General features: G+C 35.0%; 1 protein-coding gene across 6 annotated transcripts in view; it reads right to left on the bottom strand.

Annotated features, from left to right (window-relative positions):
- Prim2 (DNA primase subunit 2) overlaps positions 1-23,236 on the bottom strand; it is a 410,568-nt gene that overhangs the window by 250,070 nt on the left and 137,262 nt on the right. For all 6 annotated transcript variants that reach the window (XM_048805584.1, XM_048805585.1, XM_048805581.1 and 3 more), the window contains 3 exons: positions 21,130-21,233; positions 17,717-17,796; positions 15,930-16,050 (listed from right to left, as the gene is read on the bottom strand). In XM_048805584.1, coding sequence (XP_048661541.1) covers positions 15,930-16,050; positions 17,717-17,796; positions 21,130-21,233 — 305 coding nt within the window. The remainder of the gene's footprint in view (positions 1-15,929; positions 16,051-17,716; positions 17,797-21,129; positions 21,234-23,236) is intronic.

The following is a 23,236-nucleotide window of genomic DNA, read 5'->3' as shown; positions in this document are numbered from 1 at the left end:
TATTACCTTATCAAGGCTTCCCAACCTTATGAGGTAGTATAAGGTAGTAAGCAACTCTATTCTTCATTTTGCAGATGGGGAAACCAAATGAAAGAGGAAAAACAACTAGTTAGTGGCAGTGCCAGTGTTATGGTGTGCATAGGAGGTGTCCCCCAAAAGCTCCTGTGTTAATGCAGGAATATGGAGAGGTGAAATGATTGAACTGTGAGAGCTGTAACCTAATCAGTCCATCCTAGTTTGAACAGAATGTCTGGGTGGTAACTGTAGGCAGGAAGGGCATGACTGGAGGAAGTGGGTCTCTAAGGATATGCCCTGCGAGGGTTCATCTTCCCTGAAGTGCCTTCTCCCTTCCCTCTCTCTGCTTGTTAGCCACCATGAGTGGATCAACACTCCTCTACCACACCCTTCAACCATGATGCTCTGCCTTACCTTAAGCCCACAGCAATGGAGTCATCCCAACACAGACTCAATTTCTGAAACCATGTAACAAAATAAACTTTCTTTCCTCTAAATTGTTCTTGTCAGGTATTTTTATGACAGTGACAACAAGCTAATCAACACACCCATATTAGAACACTAGAGCCTGTGCTCTTCACTCCACAATATACAAACTCTGGATTATCCCCTTTTAGACAGTATGCTACCTCATCATATGGCCCTTGATCCTGGTGCAATTCAAAGCAGAATTCATGTCTATATCTCAGATCTTCTAATACCCTGAATCTTAAACACAAAACTCTATAAACATTTTCTGTTACTAAGCCATGTATATATGACTCAGATTAGGGGTAATGCAATTTCTACCTTTGTTTTCCTAGTCTGGACCTTAATCAGTCACAGACACCTGACCAATCTATGATTTTCTTTATTCTAAGGAAGGGATTGGGGGATCCAGGAGCACATACCTGTAATCCCAACAACTTTGGGAGGCTGAGGCAGGAGGACTGCAAGTTTAAGAGGAGCCTCAGCAACTCAGAGAGACCCTACCTCAAAATATAAAATAAAAAGGGCTGGCTGGACATGTAACTCAGTGGTAGAGTGCCCCTGGGTATAATCTCCAATAATAGAAAAGAAAAAAAGACAATCCAGAAAGAATTCAAAAGCTAGGTGCATAGACCCAAATTCTTGTCGCTTACTAAACTAAGGTGATCCTTAATAAAGGTTTAAAAGAATTCTAAGATGATGCTCTTGCATCCTTGCCTTAAAAGTGACCTGATGTCTGCTTTTTGCCATATCTCAGCTTGTAAAAGGAAGGTTTGATCACCTGTGAGGTGTAAGGGGAGCCTGGCATACCTGTCCAATACATTCCACCCATTTCTACGCATGGTTTGAATGTGCATGCACAAGTCTCTATACCCTTGTACTGTTTTTTGACTCACAGTAGGAAAAAAAAAACATGAGGAAAAAAATCAAAGATCTATAGGACTAACAATGGTATGACTATAGAATCTAATGAGCTCAGTTTAAAAAAAAAATGGGCAATGTTCATACCTTAAACTTTAAGAATACAGAAATTCTTTTTTTTTAATATTTATTTTTTAGTTGTAGGTAGACACAATACCTTTTTATTTTATTTTTATGTGGTACTAAGGCTCTAACACAGTGCCTCACACATGCCAGGCGAGCATTCTTTCTGAGCAACAACCTCAGCCCCAAAACTAAAATTCTTGATGATGACTTAAACAACAAGTCTTTGGTGCATGGCATTTATGATTTGCCCTGCCCTGGTAACACACTGAAAGTATATAGAAAACCGGTATTTGTTATTTCTTAAATTTATGTCTTAATTAGTTTGACAAGTTGATTTTAAATAATGAAAGCCATCTCTGAAAGGTCCATTTAGACTTGTGCAGATAATCAGCATCTGCCTCTAATCAAACTGAGATGATTAGCAAATTAAACCTTTTAATTAGCATTTTGCATAATTTAGGCAAATTATGCTTCTTAGGTTTAAGAAGGTGAAACAGGGTGAATTTGTCAGTGAGAATTCCTTTAAACCTTTATTAATTATCTAATTTTACCACATATATAGTAAAATAAAGAAATGCAAATTCAGTTGAACTTTATTTGCTGAAACCTAGCATTTAGCAACATTCAGGCTAATTCTCTCATTTGGGGAAAATTAAATATGAAACTCAAAAGAGAAGAAAAATAACTGATTTCAGTTTTTATTAACTCCCCAGAGGTAAGCTTCACCCATGCTAGAATCAAATAGCATTTTTTAAGAAAAAGAAAAGAAGGAAGGGGAAAAGAGGAATAGAAGAAGGAGCAAAAAGAGCCTCTTTCTACTTCTGCCACTTGATGCTGTAGAAGCCAGGGTTATTATATTCACCACACAGTCAATCACACAGCTGTAAGGAAAAGTATTCACAGAAAGGTAAGCAGCCTGTCAATTTTCTTTGTTAGACAAAGAGAAAGCAAAGGACAAGAAAGTAGCAAAGCTGCCATTACAACACACTAAGCAAATTGATTACTTTCTCTCATACAGAACGATGCCTGCCCAAAACATTCCTATTCCCTAACAAAATGAAAGTAAGTAATGTTGGAATTTGATAAACAAAAGTCAGGGAATAAATAACAAAACCTTAAGGGATGGTTGAAAAAGTATCTATCTTTTCTTTTTCTCTCTTACCATTTCTAATATATATTAAACCCCACTTGCTGATAAAGACATGGTCTTGGAGACACCTCCTCTGTTCTAGAATCCAATCCCTTACCAAAAAAAAAAAAAAGAAGAAGCAGCAGCAAAATTCAAAAATAGACTTTCCTCATGATCAGAGATAGCAACCTACTAAAAACTTCAAATAAATCGTATCTCTATCCTACTATAAATACTTCCTAAATTATGGATCTTCTTTTATGTGTGTGCAAGAACATGCACCTGTGTTGCAAAGGGAATGGTAAAAAGAAAAGAAAAATAATCATGCTGAAGTTATACTAAAAAGAAATAAGAAGCTGAATTCTAATCAATTTTAAATAATATACAACAAACTAAATGAAATCCAGGACAGATAGAATAAGAAGCTATCCTTTCTAAATCCAAATTCCAATCTATTTGTATATAAATTCTATTACATACCTGAGCAACCTGTATCTGCAGAGCCCAAACAATAGTTCTGATGTATACTAGTCAACCAAATAGTTCCAAAATAGTTTCTTTAAGGACTTACTCAAGTGGCAATATTTTTAATATAATTTACAGCGCTTAGCAACTACAGGCACTTACAAAATATTAGTGGGTTCACTGCCTATGACACATATTCAACTGAAAATACTAATTTCTCTTAACTCTTAAAATATATGTAAATATAAAAAGGTTTAAATACTAGGTATATCTGTGCTTATTAGCACTTGTTTGTATTCACTTACTATTTAACAATCCCCTGTACCCGTTTATTATTAAAGCAAAAGGAAGAAATATACAAAAACTGAAAAATGAGAACTTTTTTCCCCTTCTACACTGAATGAACTATTGGAAGTTGAAGTACAGTACTTTGGCTCCCCCAAATGACACTTATAGAGCATAGTAATCTGGGAATAGGAAAAAAAAATCTGATGCCAAATACAAAGGAATTCTTTGTAGCTCATCGTCATTGAAAGAAGTCTGTCAAGAACTAGATCAGTTTTAATATAATCACCTCTCATTTATCCTGCTCCCTACCTAATCCAAAAAATATAATGATAGTTATATATTCTAAGAGTTTATCTCTAAGTTCCAAAAGATAAAGGAAATTATATATGAAAGAGTAGAAAAGTGAAGGTGAAACTATGGTCCGAATATCAAGAGGTATTAAATATCAAGAAAAGTAAGGGCTTTACAGAAAAATACCTAAAAGTGAATCACATATTTATTTTTTAAAAAATTAGTTCCAAGATTATTCAAAAGTCAAAATGTTGGGGCTGGGGTCATGGCTCAGAGGTAGAGCACTTGCCTAGCATGTACACGCCTCAGCACCACATAAAAATAAATAAAGATATTGTGTCCAACTACAACTAAAAAATAAATATTCAAAAAAAAAAGTCAAAATTTCTTTTTTTTTGTACCGGGAGTTGAACTCAGGGGCACTCAGCCACTGAGCCACATCTCCAGCCCTATTTTGTATTTTATTTAGAGACAGAGTCTCACTTTTGCTGAGGCTGGCTTTGAACTCGAAATTCTCCTGTCTTAGTCTCTCAAGCTGCTGGGATTACAGGCATGCACCACCATGCTTGGCAAAATGTTCTAATTTGAAAAATTAAAATATCCTTCTGAGAACTCTGTCAAAATTCTGTTACTTTGCAATCTTAAATCTCAACTTAGGTCTCAACTCTCCATTTCCTTATTCACTCAGCCGCTGCAGTTATCTTCATCATGGTAAATTACAACACTTTATTCAAAAACTCTCAATAATTCCCTCCTGCCCTTCTCCTATCTAGCTAACCTTACCCCCCACTCTTTTCCATAATTTAATGACATAAAAATGTAAAACCACAACCACACTAACATGGAAAACACATGAATGTATTTCCTTTAAATAAAAAAGGTGAAGATATCATTAAGTAAAGTATATGACAAGTAGGAGACCTCCAGAGAGATAGGGGTTATACTATGGCTAGGAAAAAGATGAGATGATAGAACTATGTCTGTATTCAACTTGGAAAAAGGAGAAAGAACTACACTGTACTTAGGAAAAACAGGCTCTGCTATTGCTGGACAAGGAAAGAAAGGAACCAAGGACCCTCCACTACCAGCTGATCCTGCCATCCAGTTAACCTTCTCAAAGGGGCAAGAATAAGAGATCACTCTAACCCATCCATCTCATCCCAAACCATCCCTAGGCTTCCCTCATGTTTAACTTCAGGGCCTGTAGACAAATTAAATCTCAGAAGTTCCCTAGTTCAAACGCAAAGTTTTCTCAATGGTTTATAATGTTTGAAATTCTTCTATGTTACACCATCATCCTCATCATCAATTAAAATGGAAATAAATAAAATTAACATGAAATTCTTTTCTTCAAACTGGCTATTTTAAGTTATAATCATAAATGGATGATTTTTGAAACCTTTACAAAAGTGATACAAAGACCAGAAACCTTACTATATGAATGGCACAATCCCAAGAAAAAGGCATCTTAACTAATGCTCTATGAAGACACCTCCAAGGGAAACAGACAGAACTGGAAATCCATCTATAAGCTCTGTGAGCAGACTGGCAGCCTCATTCCTTCCTAGCTGAGAAGTTTGCTCACCCTTCTCCACTGGGATTCTGGGACTCTACATTCACAATAGTTGAAGAGCTTTGAACTCTGTTTATGAAGAAGACTACAAAGAAGTATTATTGTCATGCTGCTTTTGGCTCTCTCCTTCATCTGCTATGCTCACAGTTCTTATGAGTACTGACAGTATATGATATTGAGGGTTTAATTTAAGATTATTTTTCACAAGAAGTGGGAAAACAACCAGATCTAACTTTAGTTATATAAACAGTGTGTCTGGGATGATAACTATTAGTGAGAAAAATAATCTGATTTTTTAAAGAAGGGGAAATTTCAAGAAAAAAAGAAAAAAAAAGTGTAACTATAAGCCAAAACTACCTTAAATCTTACAAAAAGAAAATAAGAAACATGCTATGGTCAGTGTTTATAATACTACAGGCAAGAATCTAATAGAATCAAACTTGGGGATCAGCAAAGCTTGGATGAAATTAGTTGTTCCCAATGCTATGAGACCCAATGCTACCCTTTAATATTTTAGCATTTAAAATGTTACAATACCGACTTTACTATCTCAAAATAAAATTCAAAGATATTTTTTGAATCAATAGAACTCCATAACTAAATACAAAAGAAAAATAAAAGCAAATAAAAAAATAAAAGCAAAGTAAATAAAAGCACTAAAGGACTTGTGTAGAGTAGTTAGGTATTGCATCCATTAATAGAAACCACCTACCAATACAAACTGATATAGCATAGGTATTGGTACCTTTTTTCAAAAATAAAAAAGGTAAATAACTCACAGAAACAAAGTATTATCTTCCATCAGTTCATAAGATATTTTAATTCTAAGAACAATAAAGGTATACCAAAAAACATGGAGAAAAAAAGCAATTTATGTGGATTTATAAAACAATGTTTGAATCCAGATGCAGATCATCACAAGCAGTTTGGCCTTGGAGGCTTTGTTTGACCACATAAATATGAAAAGCCAAGAATGACATCAGCAAATGCATTCTTATACAGAACTATATCCAAGCCCTTCATTGCAGGAACTCCATCACTCCTGTCTCCTGTCATTTAAATGCCTGTAATACCTGTCAATCATGGTTACCACCATCAAAAGTACCACAAAGATGTCTAAAACACTAGTAGAGAAACTATATCCCCTATAGTTCAGAAGCCCTAGACTAAACCATCCTCCAGAAAGGCTCAGTTTGAAACAATCAGTAGGACTCCCTTGATGCTATCTCTCTTGTACTATACAAAAGAAAACCTACAAGTCCTTAACTACCTTTTCCTAAGTGATTGAATTATTCCTACCTCAAGCAGAATTTAATGATTGAATTTTGGTTTACAATGATTTTTGACATGCATCAGTTGTTGATCATAAACTGAAACATATAATATAATCCCAAAACATTTTTAAAGGGGTAAACAGTACCACAGAAGAAAAGCTAAGAATATAGAAAAATTGTAGCAAAACAACAAATCCCTCAACAACTAAGCTGTATAAATATAATGTTTTCCCTAGTGATAGCATGCATATTATATTGGGAAAACTACTTATGGTATATTTAATATATTTAGTTTCCAGCTCTACCAAGAACTGTCAGTTAAAATAAAACATCTTAGTAAAATTACAGTTAATGCTTTAATTTTCTACATTAATGTAAATCTCTAAACTCACACCTGTGTTTGTGTATCCCTTTTGATGAGCCCTGTCACCTTCAATGTCAGCATTTATCCCACTTCATTTCAGTGCTAGTTAAGTACTGTGAAGAAATCTGTTCATATATTTAGTAACATACTTTGTAATTCACACATATCAAAATATCTAGAAGTCTGTCTTGGGGCAGAAGTTACTTAACCTTCCTGCTCTTCAAGTTCCTCCTGGAGCTCTTGTAAGGATTAAATTATGTAATCTATATAAAGCACTGAGTAAAGTGCCTGGCACTTAGTAAACACATATCAAAGGTTAGCTACGAGTGATTAATTTCTCTTCTGCCTCCTTATATCACTGGACAAATTCAGACCTTAATAAGTCCACTCTTTATTCAGTCATCAATAAATATCCTTCTTAAGGAAATAAGGACCCCATCCAAGTTTGGGGACAATCCACTGGGTTTTATAATATTCATATTGCAGTTTTAAGCCTTGAATCAACTAAAAGGAAGCTGAAATATATGTGGCTATTAAGCTTCAATAGAGATTACAGAAGAATTCTCTTGCCCAAAAGCTTCATGGGAATGAAGACAGCATGCTCTGAACAGAGGTAAACAGGAAACAAAGCCAGAGAGGCAGATATCAACAGTTGAAGAATGCCACTAATTTCTTAAAACCAGGGAGATTAGCAATCAGCATCAGGTAAAGAATAAATGGAGAAAAAGTCCATGCTTTCTAATAGGTAGGGAGTAGCAGAATGGTATGTATACAGGGCCTGGGCTAACAGAATATCTGTTGTTACTATAATTATAACTCAGACTTATCCAGTGATTAAGAACACAAAAGTATTATTTTGTATAACTCCATTAGCCCTCCACATGCCTGATTCTCATTCTCATGCAAAAGACCTATGTTAAGACAATCTGACCTAGAACTGAACTAGTCCATGACACAGCAATTCAGCCAAAAACAAATTTCTAGGCAACCTGGGGGCAACAGGAAAAGGTTTGGTAGATTATGGATTGAAAAAAATAATGTCTACGTACAAAAGCTCAGAAACATTTCCAGGACATCTTCAGAAAATGTGAATAACACTTCATGATGTTAATGTTTAATTACAGAGAATATTTATCACTATAGATGATATATAGTAAAATTAGTTTCATTCTTTTAGGATCCAAATATATGCATGTATATATATGTACATACACAGAACATTGTAATACATTTAGGACAAAACTCTATATGGAACTAATTTAAAGTCATACCTTTTTTTCAAGGGCAAAGTCACAAGCATAGTCATCAAATAATCAGAATATAAGATATTATGTATATATAAACTACGTTAGAACTTTAAAAAAGAGAAATGAATTTCACAAATTATTTTGAGAACTTTTGCATATGTTAAATTTAGCCTTCAAGAATAAATTCAGTTTGAAATTTCACACATAACCATAGTATCTCTAGGTTTAAACTATCTTATAATGAGCAGGAAAATCCAAATTCTGTGAATTCTAAAATCTTATCACTAAAGACCATCTGCCATGTTTTTTACAGCTATACACAGAGTTACATAGTTAGGCCTCAATTAACTAAAAATTCAATGAACAATTTCCTATTCTCCATATATAAAATAACAATATTTTAACTATAGCTACCCAATAATGTCAAAGACCACTATGAGAACAATAGTATTAGGTTTGTAGAGTAGACTTATAAAAAGGAAGTACTCTGAATATCATCACTTAATCATTTAGAAAGAAGTCAAAACTATGCATTTGTAACAGAAATGCATAAAGGGCTCTGTCTAAATCATTAATTTTTCTATTTAGATACAGAACAGGTTGAAATTTGCTAGCCAATATAATCCCTTAAAACCAGCTGGATGAAAAAAAAAAACTCATTTCATATATAACATATATATCTATCATCTAATATTTAACCTGGAAAAGGATAAGAATTCCATGTTACTATACTCATCTTAAAGACGTCTAATGTTCACAAAACAGACAAACCTTCGCAATGTTACTACTATTTATATTGTTCTCATACTACTATTTTCTTGAGGAATTAATTCAAAATTAATTTATTCACTGCACCATATCTGGAACTGTCAAACTAACTTATTGTTCAGCCTTGGAACATAAAACAATTTACTTCCCCAATCAGAAGATAAATTTGATCTTTAACAAGGAATTTCTTCTTTTTTTAATAAATTTTTTTAAGTTGTAGTTGGACACAATGCTTTTATTTCACTTATGTATTTATTTTTATGTGGTACTGAGGATCGGATCCAGTGCCCCGCACATGCTAAGCGAGCGCTCTACTGCCAAGCCACAACCCCAGCTCCCAGGGGATCTTCTTGACCTAACTCTAGTCATGCTCATGAATCCCCTTTTTGACAAGACCTGTTTATCAGTTTAACAAGAATCCTACACAGTCATGTTAGGAAAAATCCTTTACCCTTTCTCTGATCACCCTCAATATCTTATCACCTTTGTTCACCTTTAGAAAAAAATCCTAAAGTCATATTAGCAAAAAGTTACCCTATCTCTTCCTAATTTCCCATCTGCCTACACTACCCACCACCCCCCAGCTCCTTAGCTATAAAGCTCTAACCTTTTTTTCAAGGGCAAAGTCACAAGCATAGTCATCTTGTATACATAGGTATTCAGTGTTCAGCTCATTTCTCTCCTATATTATAAAACCCTACTATAGTCCCCCACTCCTTGAATAAAGTCTTCCCTTCTATCTTTGACAAGTGACATGAATAACATTTTTTCTTTAATATCCTTCATATTATTAATCCTTTCCCCCTCAGTTCCTTTTATGTCTGAAACTGCCATAAAGAGTATTCAAAGAGTTTGTCTTAATATCCCGTCTCACTCTTCACCAGTCTCCACTTCTACACCTCTCATAGCCAGTAGCTTGACAGAGTACTATGAAGAGCTTCCAGGATTATCAAACACTCTCGTTCATTAGCCTGTTCTACTCTCACTTCTGCATGTCCTGCCTCAGCTATATCATCAGATCTCTTATTGGCTGAAGTTTATTGGATCAAAAGATATAAAGATATACATATCTCACCAATTTGAAAGCACCACACTAAAACCACTTGGCAACTTATTAATACGCTTATAATAACTTGAGACCTCAATGGTAGGCATAAAGAGTTGTGTATATCATGTGAATGAAATTTTCATATTTTAAGCAACAGAAAAGGAATAGACCGCATTGATGAATGAACTTTCCAAGATCTCAAACCCAATTAACAATGAAAACAACATAATAAGGGCCAAATGGTCAGAAAACCATGACTCTCAAGGCCAATTTGCAAATATCTAAGAAATAATGATTAACAAGTGAATACCAAAACCATTCTAAGATTCCACAACTGTAAAAATTAAATCAATGTTCCAATGTTAACTGGAAGAAAAGCATCTAAAAGTTCCTAATAAATTCATGATTGACATTTGCAGTAACAAATGACAAATTAAACTTTAATTCATGTTCATTGAAAAGAAGTTACCAGCCAAGAATGACATGAAATATTTTCTAAGACAGAAGAAATTAAGGTTTCAAACTATAAAGGATAAGAAATGTTAAATGCTAGGTTCAGGATAAGAAAAACTATTTCAAAATAAGCAAAACTAAACAATTCAAAGTTTTACATGAACTTGTTTGCAGAGAACCAGGAAATAAGGTAGCCAATCTTACTTGCCTTTACTCAAAAATTCATTTCCTTGAACATAAAGGCAATTGAATAATGCTAATTCATTTTAATATGCAATGTTGTTTCCATTTGGCACATAGAATATGCATTTTTCCTTTCCCTGCCATTCTGTAATACTCTAATGAAAAGTATCCTTCCATTTGATCCACTGGCATTTCAAATTTTAAAAAAAGCTTTGACGGTCCTAAGGAAGTTTTAAAAAGCATCCAAGTAAATTATAAGCTGCTGTCAGACTCTGGACAGCAACAGCACAGAAACCCTTTGTCTACATGGCTGACAGCTGTCAAAGCCTGACCTTTCCCTAACTGACCAAGTGAAGCAGCCTTAATAGAATCTGTTTAACCATACCAATTCACCTTTGTTGCAATTCAAAAATCAATCAACTCAGCAATGAGAGATCCAAAACATTCTCCATACATGGCAACATTCACTCATTTCTAATCCTTCATAGAAATTTCATACTTAAAATCCAAGTTATGTACATAAAAGCCAAAGAATGAAAAATATCAGTTTTTCCTTTTTGTACACTTTTCTGTCATATGTCATAAAGATCTACTATCCCCTACAAATTCGAGTATAGACTAAAAAAGCTAAATTATAGACACACAGCTTGAGTCTATAGTAGAACACGGTTCCAGATCTGATAACTAACTTCATTTATATTTTACAAATTTTTGTCCAGTAAAAGCACAGAAGCCAGTAAAATCTAGGCAAAGAAATTAATGATCCTTTTTCTATACATATTTCTCCATCAAAGCAAACACAATGCAACTTAGTTATTAGTATTACAACTCTTCCTAATGTAAAACTATTTATTTTACATAAGGAGATCAATATAAAAATCATTGTAGCATTAAGGAAACTGAAAAGACAAAGACATGTGTCCAATCAGTCTACCAGTACTCTAAGTCCAGGTAAACTCTAAAACACTTGTGCCAGTAATCCACCTTCTGAGACATGGAAACAAAATGGCCCCATGGTTCTCCAACCCCCACTATTTTCTTCTGTCTGGATAAGAAGCAGTAGATATGTCAGAGACTATCTCATGTAACAAATGCTAATTATTTCCCCAACCCTTGCTTTGTTCTGAATATAAATGCATCACTAATACCCATTTTGAAATAATAGTTTCCAAAAGCAGGCCAGATATTCTAACCAAAATGAAGAAAATATGCATGTTCCTATTAATGAAATGTTAAAAGTTAGGAAGTACTAAAATGAAGTGGGAAGAGCTCTTACAGGCACCTGCAGCAAAGCTAATCAACAGCACCCAAATTCAAGCACCTTAATTACTAGCATCAGAGGCCATGGGAGAGAACACATGAAAGAAGAGAGAAAAAGAAAGTTCTCTCCTGGGGAAGTGATTGCAGTCTACCACAGGAATGGCTTTTTCTGTCAGGCCTCCTGCAACAGTCTCATTCTGGCTTCCGTGAATCTCCACCAATCACGCATACTTGATCAAAATTTACATTCTACAGTTTAAATTTCGAAAGCATAAGGCATCAAGTTTTCTACATTCTACAAACCTCCACTCATGTTCTGCTGAACCCACTAAAAGCAACACCTCCTCATCCTATTGCCGCACTGATAATCACTGAACTAGAAAAAACAAAACAGTCACACAAGAAGCCAAAATTACTGTTCCCTACAGAAATTGTACAAGACTGCCTAGTATGTAAAAATGTGGATATTAATTTTCCCTTCATTCAACTTTTTGGTTTTATTCATATTTCTTATTTTATTTTTTTTAAGAGAGGAGAATAGCCAGAGTGAGAGTAATCCTTTTTTTAAAAAGAGAGAGAGAGAGAGAGAGAGAGAGAATGTTTTAATATTTATTTTTTTTTAGTTTTCGGCGGACACAACATCTTTGTTTGTATGTGGTACTGAGGATCGAACCCAGGCTGCACGCATGCCAGGCGAGCGCGCTACCGCTTGAGCCACATCCCCAGCCCTCTTATCTTATTTTATTGTATGTAATTATTATAATATACCTCAAATGAACTACAGAGTGAAATAGGATATAAATATATAATATAAAATAAAATACAAATTATAGTAAACAGACAAGAAGCAACTAGAGTAATATTAAAAATAATGATACTAACATAATTATCAAAATTATGCATGTACTTCTCATAAATTCGAGATTCCTAAAATATATTCCAAAATAGTTTTTTTAATTGCAGTAAAATATACCCATCTAACTGACTCCAAACTTCTTCAACATACAGGCATTTGCTGCTTCTGTCTTCTCCATAATATCACCAGCTTATATATATGCCAGGCACAATACTACATACTCTATACACATTATCTTATTTAAACCTCAAATATCTGTGAGGTGGGGATTGTTATTAAACCCATATTAAAGATGGGGAAACTGAAGACCGGATTAGAGAATTTACTCAAAATTCATTGTTAAATCTGGGATTTAATTTCATGCTCTGTTTTGACTAGGTTTGTCCCCATCAAAACTTACAGTGTAGTTTGATTCCTCAATGAAGCAGTGTTGGCTGTGATTAGGTCATATGGGTGGAGCCCTCGTGAATAAATTAATGGAGTCTTATGGGGAGTAATTTCTCACTCTTAGAGGATCAAACTGGTTAACCACAAGCACAGATAGTTACAAAGCTAGGATGTCCCTTGTGTCCCCTCTCTTTGCATATGCCTGCTTAACCTTTTTTTTTTTTTTTTTTTTTTTTTGCCATGTTAAGATCCAGGATAAGACCCACACCAGAAGCCGTGACCTAATCTTGAACTTCCCAGCACCAGAACTGAGAGCTAAATAAACCTGTTTTCTTTATTAATTACCCAGTCTCCAATATTGTTATAGCAACAGGAAAAAACTAAGACACCCTATTTCCTAGCCAATAAGCTAGCCTATACTGTTTACAGGATGCTTTAAGAAGTCATAAGACTTCTGCATCAGAGACAAAGAACTTTAGTACTCACATCACAGGAAGCAGCAAAAGAACCAGTATATTTGTGTCACTCTCCTTGCCCCCAAGTCCCATAGGGAGTAACACAAAATAGCACAGATGGATGCTCTCTGTGCAGTAGGTCTGCATGAAAGCTAAGGAACACTGGCAACCAACAGTTTTTATAGGAAGCAGTAAGGCTCCTCTATATGGCAAAGAAAGATATTATCTCATCTTTCAAAGGTGCTTACTAAAATCACCTAAGAAATAGCCTGAGTGAAGAGTAATTAGGGACATGGACTCTTGATATACACAGCAAGATGTGTAGGAGTACAAGAAATCCATGGAGGAATCTTCCCCAACAAAACAGGGTTCAATCTCCTCCACTGACATACTACTTCATACCCACTATGATGACTAGATTTTTTTTAATATTTATTTTTTAGTTGCAGTTGGACATAATACCTTTGGTTTATTTTATTTATTTTTATGTGGTGCTGAGGATTGAACCCAGGGACTCACATTCCATAGGCAAGCGCTCTACCACTGAGTCACAACCCCAGCCCAATGACTACATTTTTTAAAAAAAGATAATAACCAATGTTGGTGAGAATGCAGAAAAACTGGAACCCTCATACACTGCTGGTGAGATGTTTGATGATAGGTGGGCCTGGTGGTGTACACCTATAATCCCAGCACCCCAGGAGGCTGAGTCAGAAGGATTGAGTTCAAAGCCATTCTCCAGCAATTTAATGAGGCCCTCAGCAACTTAGTGAGACCCTGTCTTTAAATAAAATTTTTAAAAAGGGCTGGGGATGTGGTTAAGCACCCCTGGATTCAATCCCTGGTACCAAAAAAAAAAAGATGTTTGATAATAAGCCACTTTGGAAAACATTTTGACAGACCCTCAAAAGTTTAAATACCTTACCCTATGACCTAGCAATTCTAATCCTAGGTATATACTTGAGAGAAATGAACATATATCTATACAAAACCTTGTACATAAGTATTACTGCAACATTATTCACAATGGTCAAAATGTGAACAAAATCCAAATGTCCATGAACTGCCAAATATATAAATAAAATATTTGGAATTAAGTACTGATACATGTGACAACATGGATAAAATCTGAAAGTATTATACTCAATGGAGGAAGTCATTCACAAAGGACCATGTATTTTATGATTCCATTTATATGAAATGCCAGAAGAGGCGCATTCACAGAAACAGAAAGTAGATTAGTGGTTGTCAAGAATTGGCAGAAAGAATAAGAAGTGGCTACTAAAGGGTACAAGGTTTCGTTTTAGGGTGATAAAAATGTCCCAAAATTAGATACTGGTAATGGTTTCATAACTCTGTGATTATACTTAAAAACCAGTGAACTATATGTTTTAAAAGTATGAATTTCAAAATATGTAAATTCTATCAATAGATGCATTATAAAAAAAAAAAAAAACAACTCTACATGGCAATATTTTGAGACACTCTAAAATAAAGATGGATCTTTTCAAGGATAGTTTTTTTCTATGACCTAATAAAAATCAGTAATATCAACAAGAGCAAAAAACAAACTATTTCTAACATGAAAGGATAAATTAATTGGAATACATAATAGCAACAATGGGCTTCACCAAAGATAAAAGCTAAAAGAAAAGGGGAGAAGCAATAGGTTTGGGTCACATAGTTTGTGCACATCGCTTGACTATGCCTAAGTAGGTTATTTAGAGACCTCAGAAGAGGCACTTTTAAGAAGAAAATGACAGAATTATAGAAAGTGCCTCCTAAATACATAATGGACACCAAAAGTACACTAAATGTCCCCTCCCCTTCATGCAATCTCTTTCCCCCAGCTCATATACTAGTGTTCCTTGTTACAGTGGGTACATCCTCAGACAGAATTTATCAGACAAGACAAATGTCTTTCACCTACTCTAACTTTTACTTTTATTTTATTTGGCCCAAGCCACCCATTGCAACAGCAAAATAGGGTCCAAACCAGTCCCACTACCATTTGACTACTCTAGATCTTGCAAAACAGCATTTTTCTACTGTCCCCCCACAGCATGGATCCACCTAAAAGACATAAACTATTTTTACCCACAATGTTTATCCTTGCTAAATGTCCCACATACTTCTTTTTACATAATTATACAATCATTCAGATTTACCTACAAAAATTATTTTTAAAAACTATTAAATCAGGTAGATTCTACTGACAACTGACTTAAAGAAAGCACTACCTTCTCTAAACTTCACTACTGCAAATAAATAACTATCACTAATGTGCAAAGCTACTCTTTCAGGCAGGAGCTTGAGAATGTAAAGAGAATAAATTCCTCACATTACTATCAGCACTTAATGCAAAAGGGAGGGATAAATAGTGAAAACAACTGGAAATAACTACGAAAAAATACTTACAGCCTCAAATTGCAAATGGCTATCCTTTAAGAAATTCTGAATTTTGTCTTTGGGTAAAATATTGAATCGAAATCGAAGGAGATCCATTTCTTGTTGAATGAACCAGCGTCTAAGATCTTCACTGAAATGGAAACAGAAAATTATGAGTATAAACTAAAAATCCAATTAATATTAAATATGAGAAATTTTTGTGAAACAATATTCAAAGACGACAAGATGCCAATAGACAGCAGTTAAAAGCAGATGAGTCTTCTACTGTGATAAAGAAAATACAAATACCTCAAACCACACTCTTCCAGGGTTATGCTAGGTATGAGGTCAAGGGATGTAATGAACATAAAAGATTAAATAAAGAATACTTCAATTCTACTGTCATGTATAACTAATTAAAACAAATAAAAAATTTAAAAAAGAAAGAATACTTCAAGTCTACCTGAATTATTATTGAATAGCAAAAAGGAAATAGTACACTGCATTTACTGTAATTATTAACAAGTCATTTACATTTGAAAATGGGGTACTCCTTTGGTCAGGGTTGGTTTCATAAATGCCAAATTAAGTTTTTTTAATATTTTTATAGTTCATTTTAGTTATACATAAAATTAGGGTTCATTTTGACACAATCATTCAAACATGGACTATATTTTGCTCTAATTCAGTGCCTACTACAAATAAATAAAATTTTTTTAAGGCAACTTTTTCTTTAAATAGATTATGATCAGTACATTTTACAAAGTAAAGTTTATAGCTTTGCAGATTATAATTTCACAAAATTTAATATATACAAGAATACTTCAATATTTCAAAGCTAACATGAAAATATATTCAGTTGTAAAGCAGACACAGCATGCCTTATAAGGCACATATCATTATTGCAATATTATAAAATATTTATCCTACTGCATGTAAAACATGATTTCATGTTTTTACTTTTACAGACTGACAGCAATTTATCCATTATACATATTACATGAACTACATATGCTTTTTTTTTTAGAATTTTTTTAATATTTATTTTTTTTTTTTTAGTTATCGGCGGGCACAACATCTTTGTTTGTATGTGGTGCTGAGGATCGAACCCGGGCCGCACGCATGCCAGGCAAGCATGCAACCGCTTGAGCCACATCCCCAGCCCTACATATGCTTTTTTATAAAAATAAAAATTCTAGGACCAAAGCTTATGATCATAATTTCTCAATTATGATCTTGGGATAGGAAGCAATTCAAGATTTGTTCTGGATAAGTCTACTAATAAAAAGAAACAACCATAACTATATTATTTGGCCAAAACTAATAAGAAAGGAAAAACTAGATTTTTTAAAAAGCAGCTAACTCCTTCTCCCTCTGGGTGGCACTGTTGATTTATAAGAAACCAACCACCAACTGAAAATAACTAGTGTAAGAGGCCGGTATATCTCAAATTCCAAAAAAACTGTATTAAATTCAAGTGTGTGTTTGAGTCACTGTTTCTTATGAATATTTCCAACTTCTTTTCTGGAAAAGTATCAAACATCCTTCCTAATGAGATCCCTTCTAATTTAAATTCCAAATGAAGAGTATCTCTCATAAAGTTAAAAACTTTCATTGGGAAAAATTTTGCAATAGAAATTTTCAGTATTTTTTAGTAAGCGACTTGTTTCGGACAATTCACTACAACAGTGTTCAAACCATGGCACACCAGTTCCTGAAGTTATTCTGGGTTTTCCTATGTTCAGTACAATCAGCTTCCCATGTACCAATTTATAACCCAAGATTTCAAGTTTGTGAGAGTACAAATGTATACTCACGACTGGCAATAAGCAAGGCGCAAAATAAAATGAGAGATGTGATCTCTTCTTCGTGGTTCATATTCATCTTCTAAGTTTTCCTTAAAAATAATGACACAAATAAAATCACTGCATGAGAATGAAAAGAGGTATAAAGAAACATTGAATAAGCAAAAGTCAATGGTAAAGTAAAAAAATTTCAAAAACACATTTCTTAATATGCTTTCTGGAATAATTATCATTTTACTTAAACTACAACCAGCTGAAACTAAGAACTGAACTGATCTCATCAAAACCTTCTGGGTTTGGACTCAACTATTTTCCCTTAGCTTGCTTTCTTACCCAGCCTATGCCTACAATACTTATTCACTGCTTCAACCATTTCTTAGACCAATCCTCAACTTCTTTAATTCCAACCATTTGGCAAAACCAAGATTCAAAATTAATCTGTAGCTACAGTCCGCAGGCCTATTCCCAAAATGCTGAGAATTTCTGGAGGAAAAAAATACACAACTATAGGAATTTAGAATATAAGTAGACCCTTACCAATGCCAACAAATCTTTATTCAAGCCCAAAATGGCAAGATCAAACATTTCAGGCACTCACTAAGTACCTGGCACTGTTCTAAGCATTTTTAATGTAGCAACCCATTTAATTCTTCTTTTAAAAACTAGGAAGTAGGCACTACTATACCCTTATTTTAAAGGACTGAGGCACTCTGAGGTTATATAATTTGGTCAGGGTCACAAAGTGTGTCAGTCAGCTTTCTGTTACAGTAACAAAATACCTGAAATAACCAACTTAAAAAGAGGAAAGGTTGATTTTGGCTACAGTTTCAGAGATGTCAGTCCATGGTCACTTGGCCCCACTGCTTTTGGTTCTACATCAAGACAGAACAACATGGCAGGGAATCCGTGGCAGAGCAAAGCTACTCATCTTGTGAAGACCAGGAAAACAAAAAAAATAGGAAAAGACCAGGGCTCCACAATCCCTTTCCAGGGCATACCCTCAATGACCTAAAAACTCCCACTAGGCCCCACCTCTTAAAGTTTGAATCACATTCAAATATCACCAAGCTAAAGACCAAGCCTTTAACACATGGGCCCAGGAACAACATTCTAGATGTAAACTATAGAACAAAGCTTAAGCAGCAATTACATATTGTCAGCCATGTGACAATTAGACACATAATTGTCTCCTTCCTCCTTTCTTAGAAAAAATGTTTCAATTTTCACCAGTTGCTTTAAGGTCCCTACCATAGTACCTTTCCTTTCTCTCTAAACAGGTGACTTCACCAGGCTATCAGGCAAACTCCTTCAGCTCCAAGTTTCTGCATCCACATGTTATGTCACCTTCCCTAACATCTCTGTGGACACAGCATCTCTCCTTCCCTGAACCTAAAGCTAATCCCTACACCCAAATCCTGCGACTCATTTGCTCTTGCCTCTGAAGGGTGACCTTCATTTATCTAATGTTCTATTAAAGTATCAAGCTCCCCTCCTATTCTTCCTATTCTAGATCTTTCTTTTCAACTTATAAATACGTTTAAGTATCTCCTGTCATATGTGTAAATATATATACATAAATGTATATATACATGCACCATTATGTGTGCCCATGTGTATATGTGTGCACCTTCTCTTTTCCATGAAACATCTATGTTCTGCCCTATTTCTCTCTTATTTTTTTGGCTAAGCATCTTAAAAGAGTTCATATTTCATACCTAACTCTCCACCTCTCACCTTTCTCTTCCAGCCACTATCCTGATTCTGCCCCTATCTAAGAGGGCCCATCCAACTGTTAAATCTAATGGACACTGTACAACTCACCTTTATAAGATCTATCGTAAGCTTCTGAGACTATTGTGGTTAAGAGTACCATCATAGAAACAAAATGTCCAGATCCGAATCTTGGCTCCACCACTTACCATCCTATAGGCTTGGGCAAGTTAGTTAGCCCATCAGTAAATAACACAGTTTCCTCATATGTAAAATAGGGACAACAATAGTACCTACGCAAAAAGACTACTGACTAGACTATATGGGTTAACATAAATATAGTTAGAACAAAATCTGGTACATAGTAAGAATACAAATATCTGCTGTTATTTCTATATTATCATTATAATATGACAACTATTGTTGAAATTCCAGCATTCCTTGGCCTCTATTACACTACTATCCAGATTCATCTCTTACTTCTCAGAAAGCTCCTTCTCAGTCTCCTCCCTAAACTCCTCCAATTCCACTTGCCCTTAAATATTGGTATTCTTCACTATCCTACATCATCTTCTCCTCTTAAATTATCTCCCTAGGATGTTCTCACCTACTCATGATTCCAACCCTCCTCTAAACCTGCACTCCCACTAAAGACGTCTTCTAAGTTCAAATTTGTATATCCAATTATCCACTTGACATTGCCACAGGCAACTCAAAGTTATGTCCAGCACTAAACTGAACATCTTAATTCTAAAACTTGTTTTTCTTTTTGGATACCACATCTCAAAATATCACCACCATCCACCTAATTGTCCAAATTAAGAACTTAGGTATCAGCCAGATGCAGTGAAACATACCTGTAATCCCAGCTATTCTGGAGGCTGAAGCAAAAGGATTGTGAGTTTGAGGCCTGCCTCAGCAACTTAGCAAAACCCTGACTCAAAGTAAAATTTAAAAAGGGTGGGAATGTAGCTCAGTGGTACAGCATTTGCCTAGCACACACAGACCCTGGATTCAATCTCTAGTACCATGTGGGAAGGGGAGTGGGTGTAATTCTTAACTTTCCTCTCTGCTTTCCCCTATAATAAGTTATAAAAAATTTTTAACTCTACCTTCTTAATATCTCTTCAATCAGTCCTCTTTTCTCATTAATTCAACTCTCATTATTTTCAGTCTCCTGTTTTCACTCCTGAGGGACATGACCCTATCAATCTGCTATTGGCACTCATCTTCCCAAAATAAATATCTTATCACATCTTTCAGGATGCAGTTCCAGCATCACCTCCTCTGGAAAGCTTTCCCAAACCTCCTCAATCTCAGCTGGATCATTATATGTGCTCTTAAAGTTCCTGAAGCCCACTTCTAACAACTGCATTCATCATCTATATTACACAGATACATTTGGCAATGTCTGGAGACATAGAGTGAGTGAGAAGAAGCCAGACATGCTACTGAGCATCCTGCAATGCATAGGACATTTTCTTCAACAAGGATCTATTAGGCCCAAAATGATGATAATCCTGAGCTTGAGAAATCCTGACATAAGCATATGGACTGCATGTCAATTACCCAAGTAGACGGTAGGTACTTTTGTGCAGGGTCTATGCTACATTAGACTTTATAAAAGCCAGTGCTTAATATAAGATCTTTCCCACAACTTACACAATAATATGAAAACAAACATACTGAAAGAATTTTTTCCCTCTTCTACTTACTCTGTAGGAAAACTTGAGCTTTCGAATCTCAGCCTCCAATTTACTCTGGTATTGCTCAGTTCCTTTCACATAGCTCACACCAAGATTTTCAACTGATTTTAGCACTGAAAAAGAAAAAGAAAAAAGTAAAAATGTAAGACAATTTTTAAAAAATAAATTCAACACAAAAACTATAGAGTAACCTCCTAATTACCTGTTTTTAGAACATGAAAAAATAAGTTTGATTTTCTGCAAGTTTATTAGATAAACTACATATGCTTGAAATTATCTCCATCTACATGAAGAAAATATGCATGTTCTACAGCAAAGTCTAACACCAGAGAACCTCAACCAGGGGAGAGAGAAGGATGAAGGATAATCCTTGTTGTACTAAGCCACTATTGTTGAGGAATGTGAAATTATGTTGGTATGGAAAACAAACCAAGCACCCTATTTGCATTCTTCACAGAGTGTTGGCCATTTGGCAGTCTGCTTCATTTACTCAGCAAGACTCATAATAAAAAAAACAGGCCTTTCTTTCCTGATTAAACAGAGAAGGGGAAGACACAACAATGAAGAAGCAGAACCATCATATGCAAACAAATCATCTAAAATAGATGTCACATACTGTTCAAAGATCCTTAAAGTCCCTTATCAATCTTTCATGGATTCTTCTCTTGAGGCATTTTTTAATTCAAGAATGAAAATCTTGTAAATTATCTCCTGAACCCATGTTCCATGGATAGCTCCTTATTATGGTATCCTTTATAACTTTCCCTTATTCTTGCTTCTCGTCTTGCCATTCCCAGCTCCATTAGCAGAGTTTCTATCCACTAGATCATCCAAGCAGGAATTTCAGCTACCCTACACCTGCTCCTTCACTCCTCATATTCAGAAAACCACCGAATCCTCTCAAAAACACTTTATTTAGGGGTAGGATATAGCTCAATAGTGGAGCACATGCTTTGCATGCACAAGGCCCTTGGTTCCATCACCAGCACGAAAAAAAAAAAAAATCTCCTTATTATCTCTTAAAAGCTTTCCCTTTCTATCACTGCCATTGTCACTACTTTAGTTTAGGCCCTTATCATTTCACTCTTTAAGTGCCAAACCCAAGGGACACATTTATCATCATCTCAATCCCTATAAATCATCTGACATTACTAAGCTTTCTAAAACTTCTCCTCCCTTGCCTTGACTCTCACATTCATCAAAAGGATAATGAGGGGCTGGGGATGTGGCTCAAGCGGTAGCGCGCTTGCCTGACATGCGCAGGGCGCTGGGTTCGATCCTCAGCACCACATAAAATAAAATAAAGATGTTGTGTCCACCAAAAACTGAAAAATAAATATTAAAAAAATTCTCTTTAAAAAAAAAAAAGGATAATGAGTGCCCTCCTCTCAGTATTAGCATTCCTCACCCTGTTCCTCTAAGTATGAATGACAGTATTTCAACCCTCTTTCTGATTTTTCCACAAGGATATTGTGTAACATCAAATCTGAACAGTACTAACATTTCTGTTTCAGTTCATGTCTAACTCATTCCTTTCTTCATCAACACACAGAGGATAAGCAGGCCCCAGTACAGTGGTCACACTCCTCTTACACTACAATACCATACCATCAGCATGGCACATATGCTCTTGGTTGTCCACACTTCTCCATCCACCCTATATTTGTCACTGTCCCCTCAAACGTGACATTCTCTCCTCCAAGTCTTTGTGTAGGTAGTATCTCAGTTGAGAAAAACTCTTCCATTTCTTCTACTCATCCTTCAAAGCCCAGATTATATTTCTACTTCTCTAAGAAGACTTTCTAATCACACTAAATCAGTTACTCCAACTTCTATGCTTCAATAGCACTACTATTTACTTTTCCTGAAGCAGTAAAAATGCTGATTTATGACTATAATTTTAGGTATCCATGTTTTAGAATTCAGCTTCAATAAAGATACAAATTACAGTATTCACTTCAAACTTCCCGCCACCTAGAACACAAAGGTAGTCAACAAATATGCATTTTTAAATAAATAAATACAAATCCCTCAATGCAAATCCTCAATAAATATTTGTTGAACAGACTGATGAATGAGGGAGATAAATTAATTTCAATCATTCTCACAAATTATG

Source organism: Marmota marmota, unplaced genomic scaffold (genome assembly GCF_001458135.2).
Source record: "Marmota marmota marmota unplaced genomic scaffold, marMar, whole genome shotgun sequence".
NCBI classification, from domain to species: Eukaryota; Metazoa; Chordata; class Mammalia; order Rodentia; family Sciuridae; genus Marmota; species Marmota marmota.
The sequence above is the reverse complement of the archived record's forward strand: the minus strand, read 5'-3'. Positions and strand labels throughout refer to the sequence as shown.